The sequence below is a fragment of the Corythoichthys intestinalis genome, chromosome 4 (assembly GCF_030265065.1).
Source record: "Corythoichthys intestinalis isolate RoL2023-P3 chromosome 4, ASM3026506v1, whole genome shotgun sequence".
Taxonomy (NCBI): Eukaryota; Metazoa; Chordata; class Actinopteri; order Syngnathiformes; family Syngnathidae; genus Corythoichthys; species Corythoichthys intestinalis.
Window position 1 is genome coordinate 53,855,579 of NC_080398.1, and position 21,716 is coordinate 53,877,294.

The 21,716-nt window shown below is 39.7% G+C and overlaps 3 protein-coding genes across 3 annotated transcripts in view; 1 reads left to right on the plus strand and 2 right to left on the minus strand.

The window, feature by feature from the left end:
• Positions 1-3,035, minus strand: part of klhl32 (kelch-like family member 32) — a 93,517-nt gene extending 90,482 nt beyond the window's left edge. Inside the window, exon 1 of the mRNA XM_057834885.1 lies at positions 2,711-3,035. The gene's annotated coding sequence lies outside the window, so the exon portion shown is untranslated. The remainder of the gene's footprint in view (positions 1-2,710) is intronic.
• cthrc1b (collagen triple helix repeat containing 1b) lies at positions 529-7,764 on the plus strand. Its single transcript, XM_057834899.1, has 4 exons — positions 529-658; positions 3,797-4,015; positions 4,521-4,737; positions 7,006-7,764. The coding sequence occupies exons 1-4, from the start codon at positions 545-547 to the stop codon at positions 7,146-7,148; spliced, it is 693 nt and encodes a 230-aa protein (XP_057690882.1). The 5' UTR covers positions 529-544; the 3' UTR covers positions 7,149-7,764.
• LOC130915116 (mitochondrial folate transporter/carrier-like) lies at positions 3,240-21,538 on the minus strand. Its single transcript, XM_057834898.1, has 7 exons — positions 21,064-21,538; positions 19,215-19,365; positions 19,064-19,149; positions 18,703-18,857; positions 16,654-16,767; positions 16,333-16,478; positions 3,240-8,314 (listed from the first exon to the last, which is right to left on the minus strand). The coding sequence occupies exons 1-7, from the start codon at positions 21,254-21,256 to the stop codon at positions 8,191-8,193; spliced, it is 969 nt and encodes a 322-aa protein (XP_057690881.1). The 5' UTR covers positions 21,257-21,538; the 3' UTR covers positions 3,240-8,190.
• Positions 21,539-21,716: the final 178 nt, after the last annotated feature.

The window sequence follows — 21,716 nt, forward strand, 5'->3', positions numbered from 1 at the left end:
TCACTTAATTGCCCCCCCCCCCCCCCCTTCTGTCATTGTTTGCATGCTATCCTCATTAACATATGAAATTCTATAAAGGTTTGGCTGGTTTTAGTTAAAGGAAACACTGTTTTTACATCAGTGTGATTTTGACAAAGATCCGATCACATTTGATGGTGAATTTATGCAGAAAAGTGAGGAATTCCAAATACAGATATAGCCTACTTTTTCATACCACTGTATGGGTCAGTACTTTGTTTTCACACGTTCAAAAAAATAATTGCATAATTATTTCTGTGTTATTTCCACAGAAAGAGCGGGTTCAGTAATTATCATAATTATCACAACACGGACATGACATAGATTTGACATTTAGTACTGGGACACGCTTATATGAACACCATGGCTGTTTCGTTGTTTGCTTTGGAAGGGATTCTTCAGAACCGTTGACTTGACTGGCCCCTTTCCGCTGGTCCTGCCCTCCATTGGACTGAAAGTCAAAAGTTGGAGGCGAATTGACGTTTCCTGAGTTCCCAGTTAGAGCCCCCACTTGCAACCGTTGGTGATGTCTCCTCAAGTTCAGCTCTTTTTGCTGCTGCTCGTCTGCGTGACTTTACCCGTGTATGGCGTGGAAAAGGTGAGAAGTAGAGGATACCGAAAGGATCCTGACGCTGACAAGGTAAGACAGATTGCGAATAGCACGATCGACTTGTAGCGATGTGGCATTTTCCATAGGGGGGAACCTTGTGGACGACCAGTCTTGCTGCGTCTCAGATGAGTGTCACATTTTATTTATAGCAGAATAATAAATAACGCATACCTTTATGTATGCCATAAATTATTGCTGATGCATCGATTTTAAATCCATCCATCTTAAATCCACATTGAATTCTGCTGACTTGCATTATGAGGTGCAGTTTTGAAAAAATAGTCAGATAGTTATGTATTTTTATACTTTATTATTTAACTAAATTTGGTGCATTGACTTTAAAAATAGAATTTCTTTATTAAGGTATGCTTTTAGAATTAATGCCAAATAGGAAGCAAAGGCTCTGCCTGTATTTCAATTTTATGTTTTTATTATAATTAAAGGGGACAGTGGTGTAAAAAGACTTACTTTATTCTTCCTAATCCTCATTCACCCCACCCTACTAACTCGCAGGATTCTAGTGGGTGGCGACTAGTGGGATGGAATTCACACACATTCTCTGTCCTCTCTCTCTTGAGAATCTATCAACTGAAAGTGAAACTGTTTATTTTGCTAAGACTTTCCAGACCTCCTTCCGTCCCTCAATTTCCCATTAGAATTTGTATCAGCTTCAGTCCGAGAAGTCCAGGCACCGTTTTCCTCTTATCTTCCAAAGACAGTAGGACTATCATGATCTGAGCTGCCCTTTCTGACCGCTGTGTAAGAATATGTTTAACAGCATGTTGTTCCATAATATAATCTTGTGGTATTGGAAACCCAAACTGAACTGTGCTATCTGAAGGATGACAATCATTTGGTTCAAAAAGCATGGTAATCATAAAACCCCTTTGTCTGAATCATTCCAAGCATTCAATTCACACTAGAGAGCTGCAGCCAGCCCTTCAGCGTGTTCCAGCTGAAGCAAGAAATGCATCCGAGTTCTCAGCACATTAGGTCAAATACTGTCTTTATACTTCATGTACAGTAACTAGCTGTATGTTCAGAATAATTTGGTATAATTCATGCAAGCATCACCAAACTTTCAGCTGGAAGTCAGTACAAGTCAGCAGTTTGGCCAAGTGGACAGTGGATCCATTCATTCGTGTGCTCAGAAAATCTTGAAACCTGAGATGTTTTCTTAATTTTGTTGTAAATCAAACAACCACTGAAATATTTTATACACCACTAAGTCCAATTTTCAGGTATACTTTCCAGTAAATACAGGCTTTCCATAATTGCAGTCTCCTTTAAAACTACCGTCACGTCCACATATGCTGCAAAGCCATTCAATGACTAAAACAGACTATAGACATCTGTTTCCCCTCGCTGACATTCGAACACCACAAATCCTTTTACATGAAGGCATTTTTTCAGATGTTCATCTTCTGAAGTACAATTTTAGATACCACCCGAGGGATTTAAACTGACTCATTGAGTGTGGTGTAGTAGCGCTTTGTTCTCATCTCCTTCAACCCCCCCCCCCCCCCCACCTCAATTTAATGTATTTTGGTCATATACCCCTCACTGTTACACATTTGCTTTTAGAGCAAAATGCATTAAGCACACAAGTCCCTGAGGCATCGATATATGGTCATGGGCTGAACCTATTGCAAGTCAAAAGGTCAGTTTTAATTTCTTGTCCTTATGAAGGGGGGTCATGCATATCATGCGATTATATATATATTTAAACATTTTAGGTTCAGCTAAAGACAGAAATATTGTCTCCAGTATTGTACTTGTACGAATGCACACCATGCAATATTCAGGACGAAGGGAACCTGTGCTGAGTCAGGCAGAGCCTTCTTTCATTTTGAATATGACTGTTTTTTGTGTTTTTTAGCGAGCCCGTGTTTGTACGGTATTTAAGTCAAATTACAAAGAAAGTGTCATTGGTTTATACCAAGGGCGTAGGTTTGCATAGGGACGGTAGGGACATAACATTACCAACTTTTCAGGATGCTTGAATTCTCCCCACCAACTTTGAAGCAACCTTATTTCATTATATAAAGAGTTCAAATATATAGGTAATTTAGATTGTCATACCATATGTTGTGAGGATAGAATAGACCAGGGGTCTCCAAACCGGTCCTCGAGGGTCACTGTGGGCCCTGGTTTTTGTTCATACCGATCAAGCACAGATCATTTAACCAATGTGGTTTCTACTAAATAAGCAGCACCTGACTGCAATCAACTGATTACACTTATAAAACATCAGATTGGTGAAAAGGTGTGGTCTTGTTTTGTTGGAGTAAAATCCTGCACCCTCTGCGGCCCTTTGTTGAATAGTTTGGAGACCACTGGAATAGACCCTACCTTTGTGAATTATTTTCATTATGTTCGGACTTACATTTATCCCTTTTCACTTGCTGAATGTGCCGGTCCATTTTTCTCCCTCAAACGAACGTTTGGTTGGCTGATGACTTGAAGCCCCCCGTCCCTCCACAAAGACACACAAACAAACAGACATACTCCCACAACCCCGAAAGATTCATGTCGACAACATGCCACCCCCTTCGGAGAAGAGAGATATTTGAAGTTTTTTTTCGGCCAGCAGCAGCCACTGTAGGTCATGTAAAAAGACGTCAATGTTGTGGAGGTGGGGGAAACACCACTAATTTTGCTACTGAAAGTCCGACCTGCAACAGTTAGCATAACATTAAACTTGCTAACTGTCAAAACTACTTCAGTCAGGCTAGCCTCCACAAGGAACAACGATGTCAAGCTAGGTGTCCCATATTTGGATCATTGTTTGCATTATGTGCATTGCTGTAATATTGTCCCTACCAATGTGGCGACCAAACCTATGCCCTTGGTTTAAACATATAGCTGCAGGACTTTCAATTAAACAGACGCGGCTAAACAAAGAAATATCACTGCTAACCTTTCCAGCACTGTCATGTCATTCAGCTAGTCTAGGTTGTTGGTCCCATTTCATCAAGACATGATCAGCTCAGTGATAGTCTGAGTTATTTTTTTTTCTCATGCAAAAATGACTAGTCTAGTCTTCTTATCGACAAAACAGGCTATTTTCAGGTTGCACTCTGAATGAGCTACTCTCAGGAAACAGGACGTTATACAATGATTTCATTCTTAACATCCACATTCACCCCAACTTGCTTTCTCCTGTAGTATGGCAGCTGCATGCAAGGTCCAGCAGGAACACCCGGGAGAGATGGTAACCCCGGCGCAAATGGCATCCCGGGGACACCGGGCATTCCTGGACGTGACGGCCTCAAGGGTGAGAAGGGAGAATGTGTCAATGAGATCTTCGAAGAACCCTGGAGGCCCAACTACAAGCAGTGTGCCTGGAACTCCTTGAATTATGGGATCGACTTGGGAAAAATTGCAGTAAGTACATTTACATGTGTTGTAACCCACTTGATACAGTAACAGTCTTTGCCAGGCTGGAAAATATTGCTGTTAGGAAAAAATAATTTTACTCATTGCAATGAACAGATGAAAAATCTGAAAAGGGACATTAAAGCAGCCCAGACTCACCCACTGTTTAGACAAACCAGATTAGGAAAACAGGATTTCTGTAAATTGTTTGAATTTTCATATCTCTCCGTGAGTCATAATTGTGCTATTGGTTTTGTCTGTGCTTTGTTATGTCTTTTGAGGAGGCTTTTAATAAATGTTATCTGTATAATGTCTGCGTTGAATGATGTGTTAATGATGCACAAGACACAAGATACAGTATTACAAGCATGGCTGCCAAATAACATCCGCAAATAAAAACTTCTATATTGTACAGTCCCTGGAAGTGAACATATGGGCAATAGAAATCTTTGAATAGTGATCCGGAGACACAGTAGTGACCTTGAATGTGCCATTCTCCTATGCTGGCTTGTAGGACTGTACGTTCACCAAGCTGAGAACAGACAGCGCCCTGAGAGTTCTTTTCAGTGGCTCCCTCAGACTCAAGTGCAAGAACGCATGTTGCCAGCGGTGGTACTTCACCTTCAATGGAGCAGAGTGCACAGCACCACTTCCCATAGAGTCCATCATATATTTGGACCAGGGCAGTCCAGAGCTCAACTCCACCATCAATATCCACAGAACATCTTCAGGTATGTTTTAAATATGAGAAAAAGTGGAGACACCAATCAGACCACATAGATCAAAACTACAGTGGTACCTCTACTTACGAACGGCCCTTCATACAGAATTTTCAGGTTACGACACACCTCGACGGGAAAAGATTGCCTCTTGTTATGAAAGAAGTTTCAGGATGCGAAAGGCAAAAATAAAGTATGTGCTGCTACTCGCAGTTTACTGAAAGTAACATAGCTGCTCTGCCATTGGCCTAGCGTCTTCCTGGCATCTTCCTGGCATCCAAATTGCTAAAAGGTGGTCTCTACTCCATGTGTATGTTTGTATACCAGTGTCCTCTTCATTCGACCCTCGGGCCTTGAAGTGTTCAGACGGCTTTACATCAGTGTGTTAACGTTTATTCTTTACACTCTTGTTTTTTACATTGTAGACATCTCAGAATTTGTCTATTGTGCAAGAATATAATTGTAACATGTATTTGTTACATGATTCAATGCATTTTTATTATTTATAAAAGATTTATGTCTGAATTTTGCGTCTCTGCTTACAGAATTTTCAGTTTATGAAACTACTTCCAGAACCAATTAATTTCATAAGTAGCGGTACCACTACAGTGTTGTAAACCATTACCGTCAATTGATCTTAAAACGTTTTTTTAAGAACACATCATGGACTTTTTCGACCACATAATCAGAACATAGGTGGACATGCAACACAATACATCCTGGAGTATTTAAAAACTGAAAAAATCTGTTTTACAATCTCTGTTCTAGTTTATCCCAAGGGTGTTTGAGGGAAACCTCAAACCACCAGTGGATAAATCCTTGCCAAAGTCAGTTTTGGAAATACAACCTTACTTATTCTGTTAACAAATGCATTTCATTTATCTTGAGGCAAAAAACCCCCCAAAACCATTAAACAAAACAAAAAAAAAAAACATTAGTTTTTTTTAACGTTTATCTGTTTCAGGGTGCAAGGAGATAATTTAAATTCAAATAAAGCAAAAGTAAGACGACTCGGCTTGGCTGTCAGACAGTCATAGAGCACAAATACAGTCGACCAGTGCTTATTTTGTAAATCATAAGGTGCCGGAACGCAGAGTACATTTGACAGCGCAGGGATGACGAGACGAGCACAGGTCCTGGAACATACGCAGAAAATTGTGCTGAAAACAACATGCAAATCCCCACTTGCCATGCTGTGGGACTTACAAGCCTCAATTTCAGATAATATCCATGGTATAAATAATATGACAACAATTTACAATTATTTAGGCTATTCTCTGCACAGCACAGGCAATTGCCCACAAAACCACTGGTAGGACTTACAGTAACATACAGTCTAACTTGGAAAACATAAAAAAGAAAAATCTGAGATTACAATAAATAACACAAACCCATTCCTTTGAGAGTTTCAGTCTTCTCTTGCCTCAAAGTTCCCACCGCCTTACAAATTGTACAGCCCAAACCTGAATTTCCCATAAGGGTACTGGCCTGTTGCTCCGGCTGTTGATGGTCCACCTGGCCTCCTGCCCCGGCTTGGCTGGTTGTCCGTGAACCTGGCTAGCTGCTGCTGCACCCGGTCCTGCCCGTTAGCAAGATCGCTGCAGCTCACCTTTTTTTTTTTTTTTTTTTTTTTAAAATATTATAATTATTTTCTATACACGAGAGGTGCCCGATCTGCCAAAATTAATCCCGGAACACAGGTAGGTCAAAATCAAGAGGTGCCAGATCTGGTTCTGGCAGGATCCAGCACAAATTAACCCCTGCAGTTGACTGACAAGTTTACACACCCATTCACAGCTTAACTGGGTGAAAATGAATGTGCGCCCCCATCGTGAAAGTCAAGCCAGTGAACAAATGCAACGTCAGTGACTCAAAGACTTTCAGTTTGGAGATGCAGCAGTGTGTGCTTTTCATGGGAGAGCTCAAATTTGGAGAAATGTCAGGTTGCAATTGCCACGATGTTATAAGTGAGAGTTCAAATTCCATCTTTATATTTGCATGTTATGTGTTTAGCTTTTTAGCGGTTTCCAATATTTGTACTAAGCTATAGAGATAATTACTGGACAGATGTAATTTACATTCTTCAATCAACTTTGAAATAATTAAAAGGCAAAGCACTCTTCATGTAGAACTATTAAGTTCCATGGTGGTTTCAACTACTGTGGAAATTGGGAAGTAAACATTGGGAGAGGTCACATCAGCATACAGCAGTTTTGTGGCTGTGCATTTTGGGTGTTCCCTACAAATTATGTCCTGTCTTTGTTCTTTTTTTTGTGCCAGTGGAAGGACTGTGTGAGGGTGTCAAAGCAGGGTTGGTGGACGTGGCCGTATGGGTGGGGACCTGCGCTGACTATCCCCGTGGCGATGCATCCACGGGATGGAATTCAGTTTCCAGGATTATCATCGAAGAGCTTCCAAAATGAAAATAGTTACATAAGATGAATGACGTCAGCTTTAAGTACTATGTTATCTGGTTTTCAAAAATAAGCAGGTACGGTTTACTGAGGCCTCACAACATCACTGATAAGAACTTCAATGTTTTGCTGACAGAATTTACAATTTGACTGGCCAGTTTCTTTACCAGGAAAAAATATTTTTTTAAAAATCTGTACTGTACTGTACTGTTAACTTTCCACTTGCTGGTGCTGTCGGCAGTAATTGCCAACATGTAAACATGTCCTGTTTTTTTTTTTTTTTTTTACATGAATTTTTACTGTTTAATAAAGCAATTTTTTTTTTTTAACTTTTCATGTTTTTTTCCCTTCTATGTTTCTGACCCCCCTCCCCAATATATATGTATATATGAACCAAAGGTAGGACTAATTGGGGAGATATGAAGATTGTTGCTTGCAAAAATAGAACAAAAAAAGACGGACCTCAATAAATTTAAAATCTGATGTTGACAGTTTGTTCCTCTTCCTGTTTATCCAGTTGTTTTTTTTTCTAAATACGCATTAGAATTTATTAGACAACACAAGGAAGTGTGCAGTTCTGAGTTTATAAAAATTAAACAAAAAAAAAACATCTTTGTTGCCAGCATTACACAGTTATATATAAATAAACATTTATGGTGATTCTGTTAGAACATGTATATGTTATTTTTTTCCTTTTAAATATTGAATTATTAAAAAGAAATTCATTTCAGGCTTTTGGCGTTTATCTCTTGCCATTTCATTTTTGACCAAAAGAAAAAAAAAAACTTTTTAAAATCAAAAACCCTTACATAGGTATTCCATCTTTTAGAGGTGTAGTACAACATGTAGCACTGGACAGCAATCAATCTACCACATTCCACAATCAGTAAATGAACAAGGCAACTCGTTTCATTCCTATTCAATGGAACACTCAATTCATGCATTGAGGATGATATTCCAGGTACTTGTATTGTGACTATCCATTCAGTCAGTTTTGCTGTTTCATAACTCAGTTCAAGTGCATACTCTTCCTTTTTGCCATTGGACCTTGTTAACTTGGGCCAAGGAGGAAGCGGGAGACATTTTCGTAAACCACAAACGTAATGCAGCATGCTGGAGTGACACGAATCAAGTTGGGGACGATGCCTTTGTAGAACCCAGTGGCGCCTTCATTCCTGCAGAGAGAGTCCTAATGATTACACACACATTTGTTGTACAATAAACCACTCTTTTGTCAAATTGGCAGACAGCATCACTGTGGGACAGTGCTTAATTTGTAAATCATAAAGTTCTGGAACGCAAAGTACATATGACAGCGCAGAGATGACGAGACGTGCCCAGGTCCCGGAACATACGCAGAAAATTGTGCTGAAACAACACGCAAACGCACAATTGCCATTAGAGGAGTTCCAAAAAAAATCGATTATTACATGCATCGCGATTCGACACTTGACGATTCGATTACGATTCATAAAGGTTCAAAAACAATGTTTTTGCCTCATAACTTTATGGCAGCCGCTCGTAGTAGAACGAAATTCAAGCACGTCTGCCGCCTGTCACAGGCGCGCACACGTTATGATGGATGCTGCTGGTTACTGAGAGAGAGATTTACTCCTTTTTAAAAGACTGGAAAATAAATGTGTGTATGAGAGACGCAGGTATAGAAGCAACCCAGTGGTCGCGCGTTTGTGCTCGTTATTTTTTTTAGAGGAAGAGGGGAAGAGAGATAGTTCGTTGCTCCTTGTCATTTAGATGTCCAGCAGTAGTTTTAAGGCATTTCATTTGAAAAATGTCCTGAATGTGTTGCTAAGACCCGTGTGCATCTATAAGATGTGAGTACACGAACCCTCTTGTACTGTTTAGTCTTTATTATTGTTGTTTTTGAGATGTTGATAGTTAGCGCCGAGCGCTAAGCTAATTAGCTAGCGTGTATTTCATATGCAGAACGTGTAAAACCACGATTAAGTACAGCGGTAACACAAAGGCTTCAACTGGGACTGTGTGCTTTGGTCAGATGAGACCAAGACTGAGCTTTTTGGAACCAAACACTTTAAGTGGGTCTGGCGTGCCACGAAAGATGCGCATGCTGAAAAGCACCTCATACCCACTGTGAAGTATGGGGGTGGGTCAGTGATGCTGTGGGGCCGTTTTGCTTCCAAAGGCCCTGGGAACCTTGTTAGGGTGCATGGCATCATGAATGCTTTGAAATACCAGGACATTTTAAATCAAAATCTGTTGCCCTCTGCCCGAAAGCTAAAGATGGGTCGTCACTGGGTCTTTTAGCAAGACAATGACCCTAAACATATGGCCAAATCTACACAGAAATGGTTCACCAGACACAAAATCAAGCTCCCCCCATGGCCATCTCAGTCCCTAGACCTTGTTTTGTTGGGGGTTGTACAAAGTATTAACACCAGGGGTGCTAATAATTGTGACACACATTATTTGATGTCAATTATTTCTTTATGTGTGATTTTTTCCCAACTGAATAAATGCACTTGTATTGAAGGTTGGATTTTTCTCTTTTTTTTCCACTAGGGTTCCATATTATTTGAATTTTAAAAAAATATTAGAAGCTAAAAAACACATCTTAGGGATGCCAATAATTATGGAGGACACTGTATGTGGTGTACAAATAGCCATTTGTCGCAATGTAGTACCCATGAGTTCCCGAACGCGAGAAAAAGAGGTGGACTACACAGACAATGAGTAAAGTACGTCCGTGCACCTAAATGTCCCGAGATATCAAGAAAGAGGACGATGACTGGCACTGATGAGACCACCCCACCACCCCCGGCTAAGCAAAGGAGGTGAGCAGCCAAGCTCGAAATGGCCAGAGCAAGTACTTTTATAATAAAAAAAAAAACATATCACGCATAGGCATGTGCCGGTTACCGGTTTCACGGTTTACCGTGGTGTGAAAACGTCGCGGTTTCAAAACCACTAAAATTTTCCGTCAAACCGTAGTACGGTATTTGCTATTTTTCTTGTGTCAAAAATGCAGCCAGAAGCGGTTTGGCGCAGCAGCGCTCACCCCCTCTCGTTTGTTGCTGTGTGTGAAAGTGACGCTATCAGCTAGCCAGCCTGCTAACCCAAACACAAATACTCCAAACATAAGGCATACTGTTCTTCAATTTAATGAGCTCTCAAAACGTGGTAAGTGTAATATACAAAATGAATACATCTAAAATGTTGTACAATAGGGAATGGGACGTACTACGTCATTGTTTGGACGCGCCTCCATGCTGGCAATATGATTCACTTCCGGGTCGGCAGACTCAATGCGGATTGTAACGTGTGGTCGTGCTAAGCTAACTCTTTCGGTGTTTTAGAAAGAAATTATGGGTGTGTATTGTTGTGTTACCGGGTGCAACAGCTTCTCCTACGACTAAAAAAAGGGCGAGGAAAACTGGACTCACTTTTCACCGTTTTCCTGCATGGAGGACCAAATATCAGATCACGAAGGCACGACGGATGGCTGGGGCGCAGCGGTTCGTTGGAAAAGCATTTCTCTTGATCATATTTCTGCTGGAATGAGAGTGTATTCCCCTCATCTCTACTCTTGTAAGTTGAACGATTTATCCGTTTTGGTTTCAATACGTTTTGTGTTTTTTTTTAACTTGTGTAAATCTGCCTCGGTAGCAATGCTAACCTTCTCCTCACCTACCTGTTGTGTTACTAGGAAAACCTGCATATGAAATGCTGACAACACATCCCGATTAGTCACCATATCTCTTCTTGGGTTATTCTGAGGTCAAGCGCACCACATCGGAGCGTTATGAGAGGTTGGAAAGGCGAAGAGTGCACGCTGAAACTTCAGTTTGCTCTGCTCTTACGAACACGATCCCAAGTGTTGTTGTGAAAAGTCAATAAAATATGAATACCAAAACATGACTTGAACAACTTCTTGACAAACTGTAACTGCTTGTTGTTTACTTCAGGTCTTCATAATAAACAGGTGTAATAATTACAAAGTCAGGTGACTTAATTTTGTTATTCTATTTGGAATATGCATTAACAATTTTTGGACAGTGTTGTAGACAAGAACTGGGACTGATAAGTTGCAATAGATTTATTTCAAGTAATGCAATTTCTCCAATACGATATTTGAATTGACAGTTTAAAATCTTTAAATTAGTGCAAACAAGGCCCACCCTCTGACGGTGGCAGCAAATATTATATAATTATAAGTAATACACAAATACAAGATCACAATAAACGTGTCTTTGTCAAAGCAGTTTAAAACACTATTTACTGGCCTTGGGTAAATTGCCAGACAGGATAAATATGTGCTTTAAAGTTCTTGCATTTCCATTTTAAGTATTGCAAGTACTAGTCTCCAACACAGTATTTGAACTGACAGTTTAAAATCCTTTTAGTACAAAATGGCCCACACTCTGGCAGGGGGCAGCAAATATTATAATACATAATACATTATAAAAAGCTATATACTATATAAATACAAGATCACAACAAAACCTGAGTTAAAAAACATCCAGTGGCCTTAGGGAAATAAAGGTGTATAAATATGTACTTTACAGTTCTTGCATTTCTATTTTAGGTATTGCAACTTTTCCAACACTATTTGAATTGACAGTCTAAAGTCTCCATAAGTGCAAATAAGAATATTATAATTTAAAAATAATAATAGAATATATAAATTCAACATTACAATGAAACGTGTCTTTGTCAAAGTGGTTTAAAAAAAATAATAATAATAATACGTCACTGGCCATAGTTAAATAGCCAGGCAGAATAAATATGTGCATTAAAGTTCTTGCATTTTCACAAGTTAAAAGCCCGCAGTTCATCGACGAGAAGGGCAGACCCAGATGGCGTCTGCTGCAGGGGCTTGTTTGAGTCCGACACAGGACAAATGGAACCACTCCATTGAACAAATTTTCTTTGTCAAATGATCCAAGAAGAGAGATGGTGACCAATCGGGATGTGTTGTCAGCAGGTTTACCTAGGAACACAACAGGTAGGTGAGTCGTAGTAGGCGAGCATTGCTACCGAGGCAGATTTACACAACGGTGTAAAAAAACAAAAACGTATTGAAACCAAAAGTGGATAAAGCGTTCAACTTACAAGAGTAGAGATGACAGGAACACACTCTCATTCCAGCAGAAATATGATCATAAATGCTTTTCCGACGAACCGCTGCAATCCAGCCATCCGTCGTACCTTCGTGATCTGATATTTGGTCCTCCATGCAGGAAAACGGTGAAAAGTGAGTCCATTTTTCCTACCCCCTTTTTTTGTCGTAGGAGACGCTGTTGCACCCGGTAACGCAACAATAAGCACCCATATTTTCTTTCTAAAACACCGAAAGAGTTAGCTTAGCACTACCACACGTTACAATCCGCATTGACTCTGCCGGCCCGGAAGTGAATCATATTGCCAGCATGGAGGCGCGTCCAAACAATGACGTAGTACGTCCCATTCCCTATTAGATTTTTCCATGTGAGTAGCTTCAAGAGATTAGCACCATGGAAAAAGTTCGCCAAAAACAAAACACACATTTTCCTTTCAAATTCAATATACAAACTAACTAAAAGCTTACAAAGATGAATGTTAGCCTAGGCTTAGCTGGGAGAGCAACTTCGTTGTGTGTGACAGCCGCAGAGTGAGAAAACAAGCTTGAGTCTCCTGAATGAAAGGGAAAGTGATTGCGTCAAAGATCGCTAATTGCAAAAGATGATCTTGTCCTAAGCACAAATCCACGTTCGCTGGATCAAGGTGAGGTCTCACTCCCAATGTTTAAAAAAAATTTTTTTTTTTAGATGAAACCTTTCCACAACAATATTGACATTTTAACTAACTTATACATTTTTAACTAACTTATGAATTCTTTATGTTCTTTTTAACACAAAGGCATGACATCATGTAGACTAGACTAGACTAGAGACACAGTGGCTGAAAATGGCGAAACTTAAGCTTTTCCACCCTCAAAAAAAAAAAAAAGTCATGCAGTATAAATTTTTTAAAAAAATTATTCGGAAGTGTTTTTACTTTTTTTATAGAAATTATTTTGTTCATGCTCTAATCTTGAGGAACTTGAGCTGTGGCTGTGAGTATAGTCTATAAAAGGGATGGGCAAACCGGTCCTCGAGGGCCACAGTGGGTCCTGGTCTTTGTTCAAACTTATTCAGCACAGACAGTTCAGCCAATGAGGTATCAGTGGAAACAAGAAGCACCTGACTGAAATCTACTGATTGCACTTGTAAGAAACCGGATTGGTGAAAGGCTGTCCTCACGATGGGTATGAACAAAAACCTGCACCCACTGCGGCCCTTTGTGGAATAGTTTGCCCACCCCTGGTCTATAAGTTATATTTAGTTTAATTTTATTTAAAATATATTTTTTTATTGAGAATTTATTTATTTTAACAATATATTCATGTTCCATTTTCATCTATGGTCTGAAAAAAAAATCCTGTTCAATGGAAAAAAGTTTTTTTTTTTTTTTAACCCATACATCTCAAAAATTTTTGTAGCTATAATTGCAATACCGTGATACCGTGAAACCGCGGTATTTTTGCTCACGGTTATCGTACGGTCAAAATATCATACCGGCACATGCCTAATCACGCATTGGATATAGGACAGGACACATGTATAAATTATCACTCGTAAAATATACCGTAATTTCCGGATTAAAAGCCGCTACTTTTTTCCCTCATTTTGAATCCTGCGGCGTATCCAATGATGCGGCCAATTTATCAATTTTTCTAACGACCGCCAGGAGCGCTAGAGCATAAAATGTAAGCATAAGACACGTGCAATATATGTGTCGAGGAAGACGCTCGTTTGCACTCTTACCCGTATCTTAATTTTGTGCTTTGTGCACGAATAAAAGTAGCAGACCCTCATCATTGTGCATTAGTAAAATTAGCATACCCGCATGATGGAAAATGCTAGAAGGAATGGATATGACGTGCCGAGTTGAATTGAAGGCTTGGATGGCCAGCGGCGTCAGATCGTTTACAAAAGTGGCCGTATGCGAAGAGCAACTTTTGCAAAAGTCTGACAGCATGGAGCAGCATGAAAAAAATCCACCATCACCAACGGGTTTCCAAAAGCCGGTCTGCTGCGTGACGAAGAGGACGACACACGCTTATGAGTGAGCTTGAGGAGTCAGCTAAGTGCCGTGTTGCTGGCGCTGTTTGGAAAGAAAATTTAAGGTAATGTAACGATGACAAAGAGTAACCCGCTAAGTTAGGTTGCAATTCTTTATTTTGGAAACTCGTCGAACAACACACGACTGCTGCCTCTAGCAGCCGACGCGCACACACAGACACACCCGCAACAACAGCACGTCTCTTGCTCTTCTGCACCTCCCTTACCTGTAAGTCACGCGCTATATCATAACCCGATTCGTTAAAGTATGGTATTAAAACTTAGAAAACTGTGTATTCCTTTATAAATATTTCAGTTTACTATGTGGGCACACGCGGCTTATAGGCAGGAGAGGCTTATGTGTGTACAAAATGCTTTTTTCTTTAAAAATGTACTGGGTGAGGCTTGTAATCAGGGGCGCTCAATAGTCCGGATTTTACGGTATACAACAAATCCTCTAATCCCACTCATATTTGTATCTGTTGGCAGAGCTAAAACCTATGATAGCACAATAAATGATAATTATTCTATACATTACTTTATTTTGCGGTCACATTGTATCAGCTTCACAAAAAGAAATGCAAAACAAACCATTCGGTGTCTCCCACACGATCTGTTGCCGGTATTTCATCAGTGTGATTGCTCCCCTCAATGATCGTTTCATTAGGCTGCATTGGCTTTCGTTTGGGCTCAAATTGATAACCCAAAACACCAAAGAAAGGTTCATAACTCTCCTCGTCACCATTAGAAGAACGTTCGTTACGTCGGATTCGTCGCTGCAACTAGAAACAAAATTGTCTGCCATCATTGCCGCCATTCAGTACTAAGCGCTGAGTTGGGTGTTTCCTAGTTGTGACATCACGCACGCAATATTCTAGATTTCCGGGATCTCGGGCGCCAATCGTTTTAGCTTTTTCTGGGTGTTGCGATGTGTGCAATTACACGAAGTGGCATGATATGAATCCAAAAGGCATGCGTTTATGGATAAATGATGGAATATTAGCATTTCCCCAGCTGTTGTCATACTCTTTATGTATGCTTACCATATTCCAAAACATTCCACACCGCGAGTATGTCCGGATTGTCCTCCCCATCTATGTTTCGGGTTTTACTGCGTGTGTCAGTGGCATTTCTGTGTCCTTTGGCCACCCACGCCCCCACGTACGGGACTGGACTGAATTTAGCCAGTGGAGGTCCAACAAGATTTAGGAAGAGTAAATATGATATGGTGGATGTGAGCAGAGACGTACAGTTGGGAGTGCAAATCAAGTTCATTTGAGAAAATCCGCGCTCACATTTAGCACTTGCAATGGGAATATTGTTGACAGCCACATGTAACCCCATCAGTTCATCAGGCGTGTCATTTCCATCTGAATCTCTGTACTTTCTGTAGGCCACAGTGACTCAACCTCCATCTCTCCATACAGGGCATCTGCATCCTTGGCCCAGTACTGTGCGCAGAGCACCTTCAACTCCTCAATAAACTTGTTACATCCAGTTTTATCTGGCAACCAACCTTCTTGGGATAACAGGTGATTTGTTGGTCCAGCTTTTCAGTGCATCAACAAATCTCCGACTCTTTCAAATGCGTTAAATTTTTATAAACAACATGCAATTCTTGGGATTTGTTCTGTAAATGAATTTATGAATATTATTATTTTATTTTATAGTGTAATGTCCGTAATTAGGCGCGGTCGATTTAAGAGACGCTGGGACTGGAGAGCTGTGAGGTAGTAGGAAGCGATGGGGAGACGGGCTAGAAGATAAAGTTAGTGGTCGAATGTGACGGTAGTCCGCTGTTATTTTGTTAATTGTTTTCATATTTTTGCCACGATGAAATGGGAAAAGGCATTAACGACTCCTCTCCTTCTTTACCCCCATTCGGGGCTATTACAATACCTTTTTTAAAAACATTTTTATATTATTTTCTATACACGAGAGGTGCCGGATCTGCCAAAATAAGTCCCGGAACACAGGGAGGCCAAAATCAAGGGGTGCCAGAACTTGTTCCGGCATGTTCTGGCTCAAATTAACCCCTGCTGTTGGACCATGATGATATATAGTCAACATCATACCTCCAAGTCCGTTTGATGACATCGATAACACCGTTATATCTGTTGTGCTGGTCTTGGAGTCGAGCTCGAACCACTTGATATGGGTATGTTGTAGCCACGGCAAATATTTTGGATAGTGCCGCCATCGTTATGTATTCCAGGGGATTCTGTTCAATACAAGGATTGAGCAATCAATGAACCAAGAAAAGTCTCCGGTACAACAGTGAGTCATGAAATGAAAATGGAATATCAACTGTAGCCTGCCACTGATTCAACTGAAAGGTTTGAGTGCCATTAAATGCAGTAGAGCCTGCCTGCGGCTCGTGGGGTTAAATGACTCACCAGCTTTGCATCAGAAGGAACTTTCTTGTATTTATTGTAGTCTCTCTTGAGCTCCTCGTAGGCCATGAACTGCAGCGCACCATGAGACGTTCCAAATAGACCAGGAACGTAACCCTTTAAGATTATTATGCCTTGTAAGTAATTTGATTGACTTTCTCAAAAATCCTTTAAAAGCACAAAACAACATACAGTGGTACCTCGACATACGATCGCTTCGACACACGATGTTTTCGACATCCGATGTGAAATTTGACTCGCCATTTGTTTCTACATCTGACGACATGCTCTAAATACGATGATCTATGACAGCACCACAATTTCTTTGTTTTCCAGCAAGACGGACGCATGGCAGATTTTCTTGGGAGAGAAATCAACATGGGTTCCAACAATGTTGGTGCAGGTGGTGGAAAAAAAAATGAAAAAAGTTGATGCTTACCATTACCTTTGACATGAAGATAGATATGATAGAAAAATATGAGCGTGGGGTGCGCATCCATGATATGGCTCGCTCAACAATATAGCCGTAGACGGTCTATGAAGGTCCTTCTCCGTTGGCCAGTCTTTATAAGTTTAAGGTGGCAATTATTATTGTCGTAACATCGCCAAAGAAATCGCCAGCTTCGTCAGCTTTCTTATCATTTATTCCATCAACTTGTGCCTAATGTCGCCAGCCGCAAGTAAACAAAGTGAAACTACAAAGGCTCACGCTATCAAGTCAGCCACGTGATGCCTTCAGGTACACCACGCACACATTTGACACATTAGAACCCGGTTTGTTACATTATTGCAGGTATTATTATTATTATTGCTATTATTATATTATTATTCCGATTTTCATTCTTTGTAATTGATATTAGCAATAGTAACATAAATATTTATTGAGAATTTAGTGTAGGTTTTCGGGCTATGGAACGAATTATTGGAATTACAATGTATCCTTATGGGAAAATCCTGCTCAACATACGACCAATTCGACTTACAAACACGGTCCTGAACGAATTAACTTCGTATGTAGAGGTACCACTGCATAATATTGTAACATGGGAATTTGTATGAATTAACATTGTAGAAAAAAACATGTGCAAAGACTGAGAGCTATGTCGAATTATTTGTGGTGATACAGCACTCAAATTTTTCCACCATTAATTTATTTCAAGATTTTTTGGTACGTGGGCAAAACAGCGCCCAGTGATCCATCTTGAAAACGATGGCAGGGTAACCTCTAGTTAGCCTGCTGCTCAGTCAGACTGAGTGCCCACCGGTGAGTGTAAGTAGGCTTGTGTGCTTATTTTATTATTATAGACAACAGTTGTAGCTTCATAATGTGATTTTACATTTTGGAAGCTTCCATGATTTTCAGTGCATGTATACATACTCACATCTATTTACAGTACTGGTATTTGATTGACAGTTTAACAGGCGAAATTTACAGTACATTTATTGGACAAACTCAAAAAATTCAGAAGTGTCTTGATTTTTTTTTTTCTTGCATTTTGAAGCCTCATCTTGTTTGCTTTAATCATTCAAAATGTACAAGGTTTTGAATCACTTTTGTGTGTGTTTTATCACATTTAACATTTCTTTAACAATCATAATGGATCATTTATAAAGTACTCTGGCAAAGACACAAAGTTTTTTTTTTTCCTATATAAAATATCCTCTTTGGATCAATTAAGGTCGCAAATCACTGGCATTAAAATTGGATATACTAGTATTGATGTGGGCTATGTTTTTAAGTTTTTATACATAAAGATGGAAACAAGGTAGTTGCATGCCAATTCTTGCCAGCTAATGTGTGGCCCGGTTCTCTGTGTGTTACACAATGTCCAAAGGAGTGAACGCTTAATTTCCTTTTGGAGACATTTATTACTGCCGTACATAAAAAGGCACCACAATAGTGTGGTTTTGTTGCCCTCTAACGGTGTTCATGGAAAAAGCAGTAAAATACACACTTTACAGTCGTCACTCATGTTGCCTTTTGCATAGATAAATGTATATATTGATACTGACTTGTGTGAATATAATGTAGAACAAATAAATACTACGGACCTTGTACAGGCCTGCCACTCCCTCCGTGCGATAGATCTTGAGCAAGGCATCAAGCATCCCCTTGTATTGCTTATTTGTTGGGTCTGAACTGTACTGGAGTACAAGCCTGGTCTTGGTAACCCAAATGGGGTTAGTTATGGTGAGTGTCAAAATCCCTGTAGGGAGAGAGGCAAAGGTTATTGTTGCAATAACGGAAACATTTCCAGAGTTGAAGTTCGCTGAAGGACATTTTAAGACACCGCACTTAATTTAGCCAGTTGTTAAGTCACATACGGAGAAGAACAATAGAAAAGTGTATTATTATTCATGTTGAAGGGAGGAAATAGCGTGCCAAAACACTTACAGTATTATTCAAACTAACCTGCTTGGGCTGCGGACACCAGATGTTCCGTAGCACTCAGTTCTGCCTGGCGGCCTTCCTTTACATAAGCTTTGATTGCATTGTAGCTGTGAATGAGGCAGTGCACCATGAACCAAAATCAATGTTGATGGAAGATAAATAACACACTTACAAAAAAAAGTAGAGACCCCAAGAGGCTCCAGCACCCCACACGTTGGGGGTGACTCCTTGATAGAGTCCCCTAAGTCCCTCCTGGTGCCACACACTTTTCATACAATGCAGTATACCATTGTACTTGGGTCTCAATTCCAAACCATCACTCACTGCAAAAAAATAAAATAAAAATAAATAAATAAAGGTCATTAGGTCTTTTTCGTAAGTGATGCGGGATCCATCATGGAAAATCATTACATGACTCATTTAATGTGTGTTAATGTTTTGTACTTGGATTGTTTTTATAAAATTTCGAGCAGAACGGTAACATTTCTGCCTTGAACACACTATGCAGATGTTGGACAAAAATAATGGAAACAGCTTTAAAAAACAAAACAAAAAAACCCCTCATTTAATATGGTGTAGGTCCGCCTTTTGCGGCAATTACAGCTTCAATTCTCCGAAGTATTGATTCATATAACTTATCAATTGTTTCCAAAGGAATTTTAAACCATTTATCAGATAGAATACCCTATAATTCTTTTAGAGACGATTCTTAATTGAATCTCTAAAACTGACCATAAATGCTCAATAATGTTGAGGTCTGGGGATTAAGGCGGCTATACGAGATGCTCAACATTTATTCGAATGTTCCTCATGCCATTCTTTAACACATATGATGATTATGATGCCAAAATGTTAGGTGTTTCCATTATTTTGTCCAAACCCTGTAGATAACAAGGTGTCTTTACAATGCGTGTAATATTTGTTTATTCAGTTCTCAACATATATACTGTATATACGGCGGAAAACACTTGAAGTTCCGCTCTGAGACCCCCAATTTGCCAAATTTCAAAATTGTCCTATACGCATGTGTGACACATCATTGGAAAGCTTAAAATTTCAGGTTTCTGTGGGAAGAAAAATTTTGAACAGGCGGGTAATTAAAAAAAAAAAAGTTTTTTTTATAACCCCTAAACGCTAACTCGAGGTGAAAGCATGAAAGAGCATAACCAAAGACGCCATGATTATGAAAGAGCATAACCAAAGACGCCATTATTTTAACAAGATATTATCGCGTACTTACCTTGTTTCGATCCAAAAAATCTGTGTAGCATGTCTCACTGAGTGTCAAGACACAGCTGTGAATGGCCACAGCCGGACTTTTTGAGGATTTTATGGGTGAAACACGGTATGATAAAAGGGTCGCAATGCATACATTTCAGACATCAAGGAGTGGTCGAGATTTTCTTTTTCAAATATTTACCCTTTTAAACTTTTTTTTATCCCCTTTTCTTTGCTTGGACCGATTATTTATCATCTAAAATATGGGGGGGAAATTCGACAGTCACAAAAAAAATACAGTTAAGTGATAGCTATGAGGTAGATATCTGTGACCTATTTACAGACACTATTTTTTTCATTGTGACATAATTTGTTTAAAAATATGCGAGTAAATAATTTAATAAAGTCGTTTTTTTTAAGTAAATATTGACATCAATTAATGATTCTAAGCTAAAAATGATACGACATTTTGAATAATAAATACAATTACTCACCTTTTTATGGCTGGTTTGGGGGGAAAAAAAGCGGCTGAGCGGTGTCTGTAAACGGGGGTTCCACGGTAAAACGGACACATTAAAAATAGTTTGGGGGCTTAATGCGCCATGAAACTGCTATGACAGCATATACACATATTGTTCTATCTGACACAACAGTTCTTTGGGCTTAAAATACAGCAGTTTATTTTAAAAAAGCGGTGCAAGAGCAGAAACTGCTTTTTCAGCCCTGTCTGTGTTTTCCGCCATATATATATATTCAAGTATTACAATAGATCTATTATCTTGTACCATAGCGTCGTGGCTTACCTGCAAACCTGATTTTGACCAGGTCAAGAGGATGCAGAACCAGCGTTGAAACAACTCCTCCGCTTAGTCCTGCAACCAGGTTTTCTACCTTCACATGTCTGAAAACTTGCTGGACATGTCCAGCGAGTGACACAGCAGACCTCGGGTTTTCACCACTGACGCCTAAGGCACCATGATTTGGGCCGGTGCTCATGCTTACCAACTTTCGTTGTAGCTCGCAAAGCTAAACGTGTTTACACATGTGATCCCAAATCTTCAAAAGGTATACTCGACAAGTCATAGTCACGGCAGTAAAGTCGTCACGATGTTGCAGCCAAATAACTTCTTTGAAATCGTCTCATCGTGGGTCCATGTTAGCCAGTGGCGCACGTTTTTGACATGTGGTGGTGTCAAACACTGTGGAGTGACATTATCCACGCAAAATGTCAGCAGCAGCAACACACCAGTTGTCGACCTTCCTACACCGAGCTTCAAAAAGGTTTACGCAAACTTGCAGTACATCCGGTTTTTAATTTCAATTTAAAACATGCTCTACACGTAAAACAGTATGATTAACTGTATAACATACTCAACCAGTGTTATTTAAATTAGTAAATTATACTTTTAAATAATTATTTTATCATGTAATTTGACTGAGCGTGTCTTCATTCAAG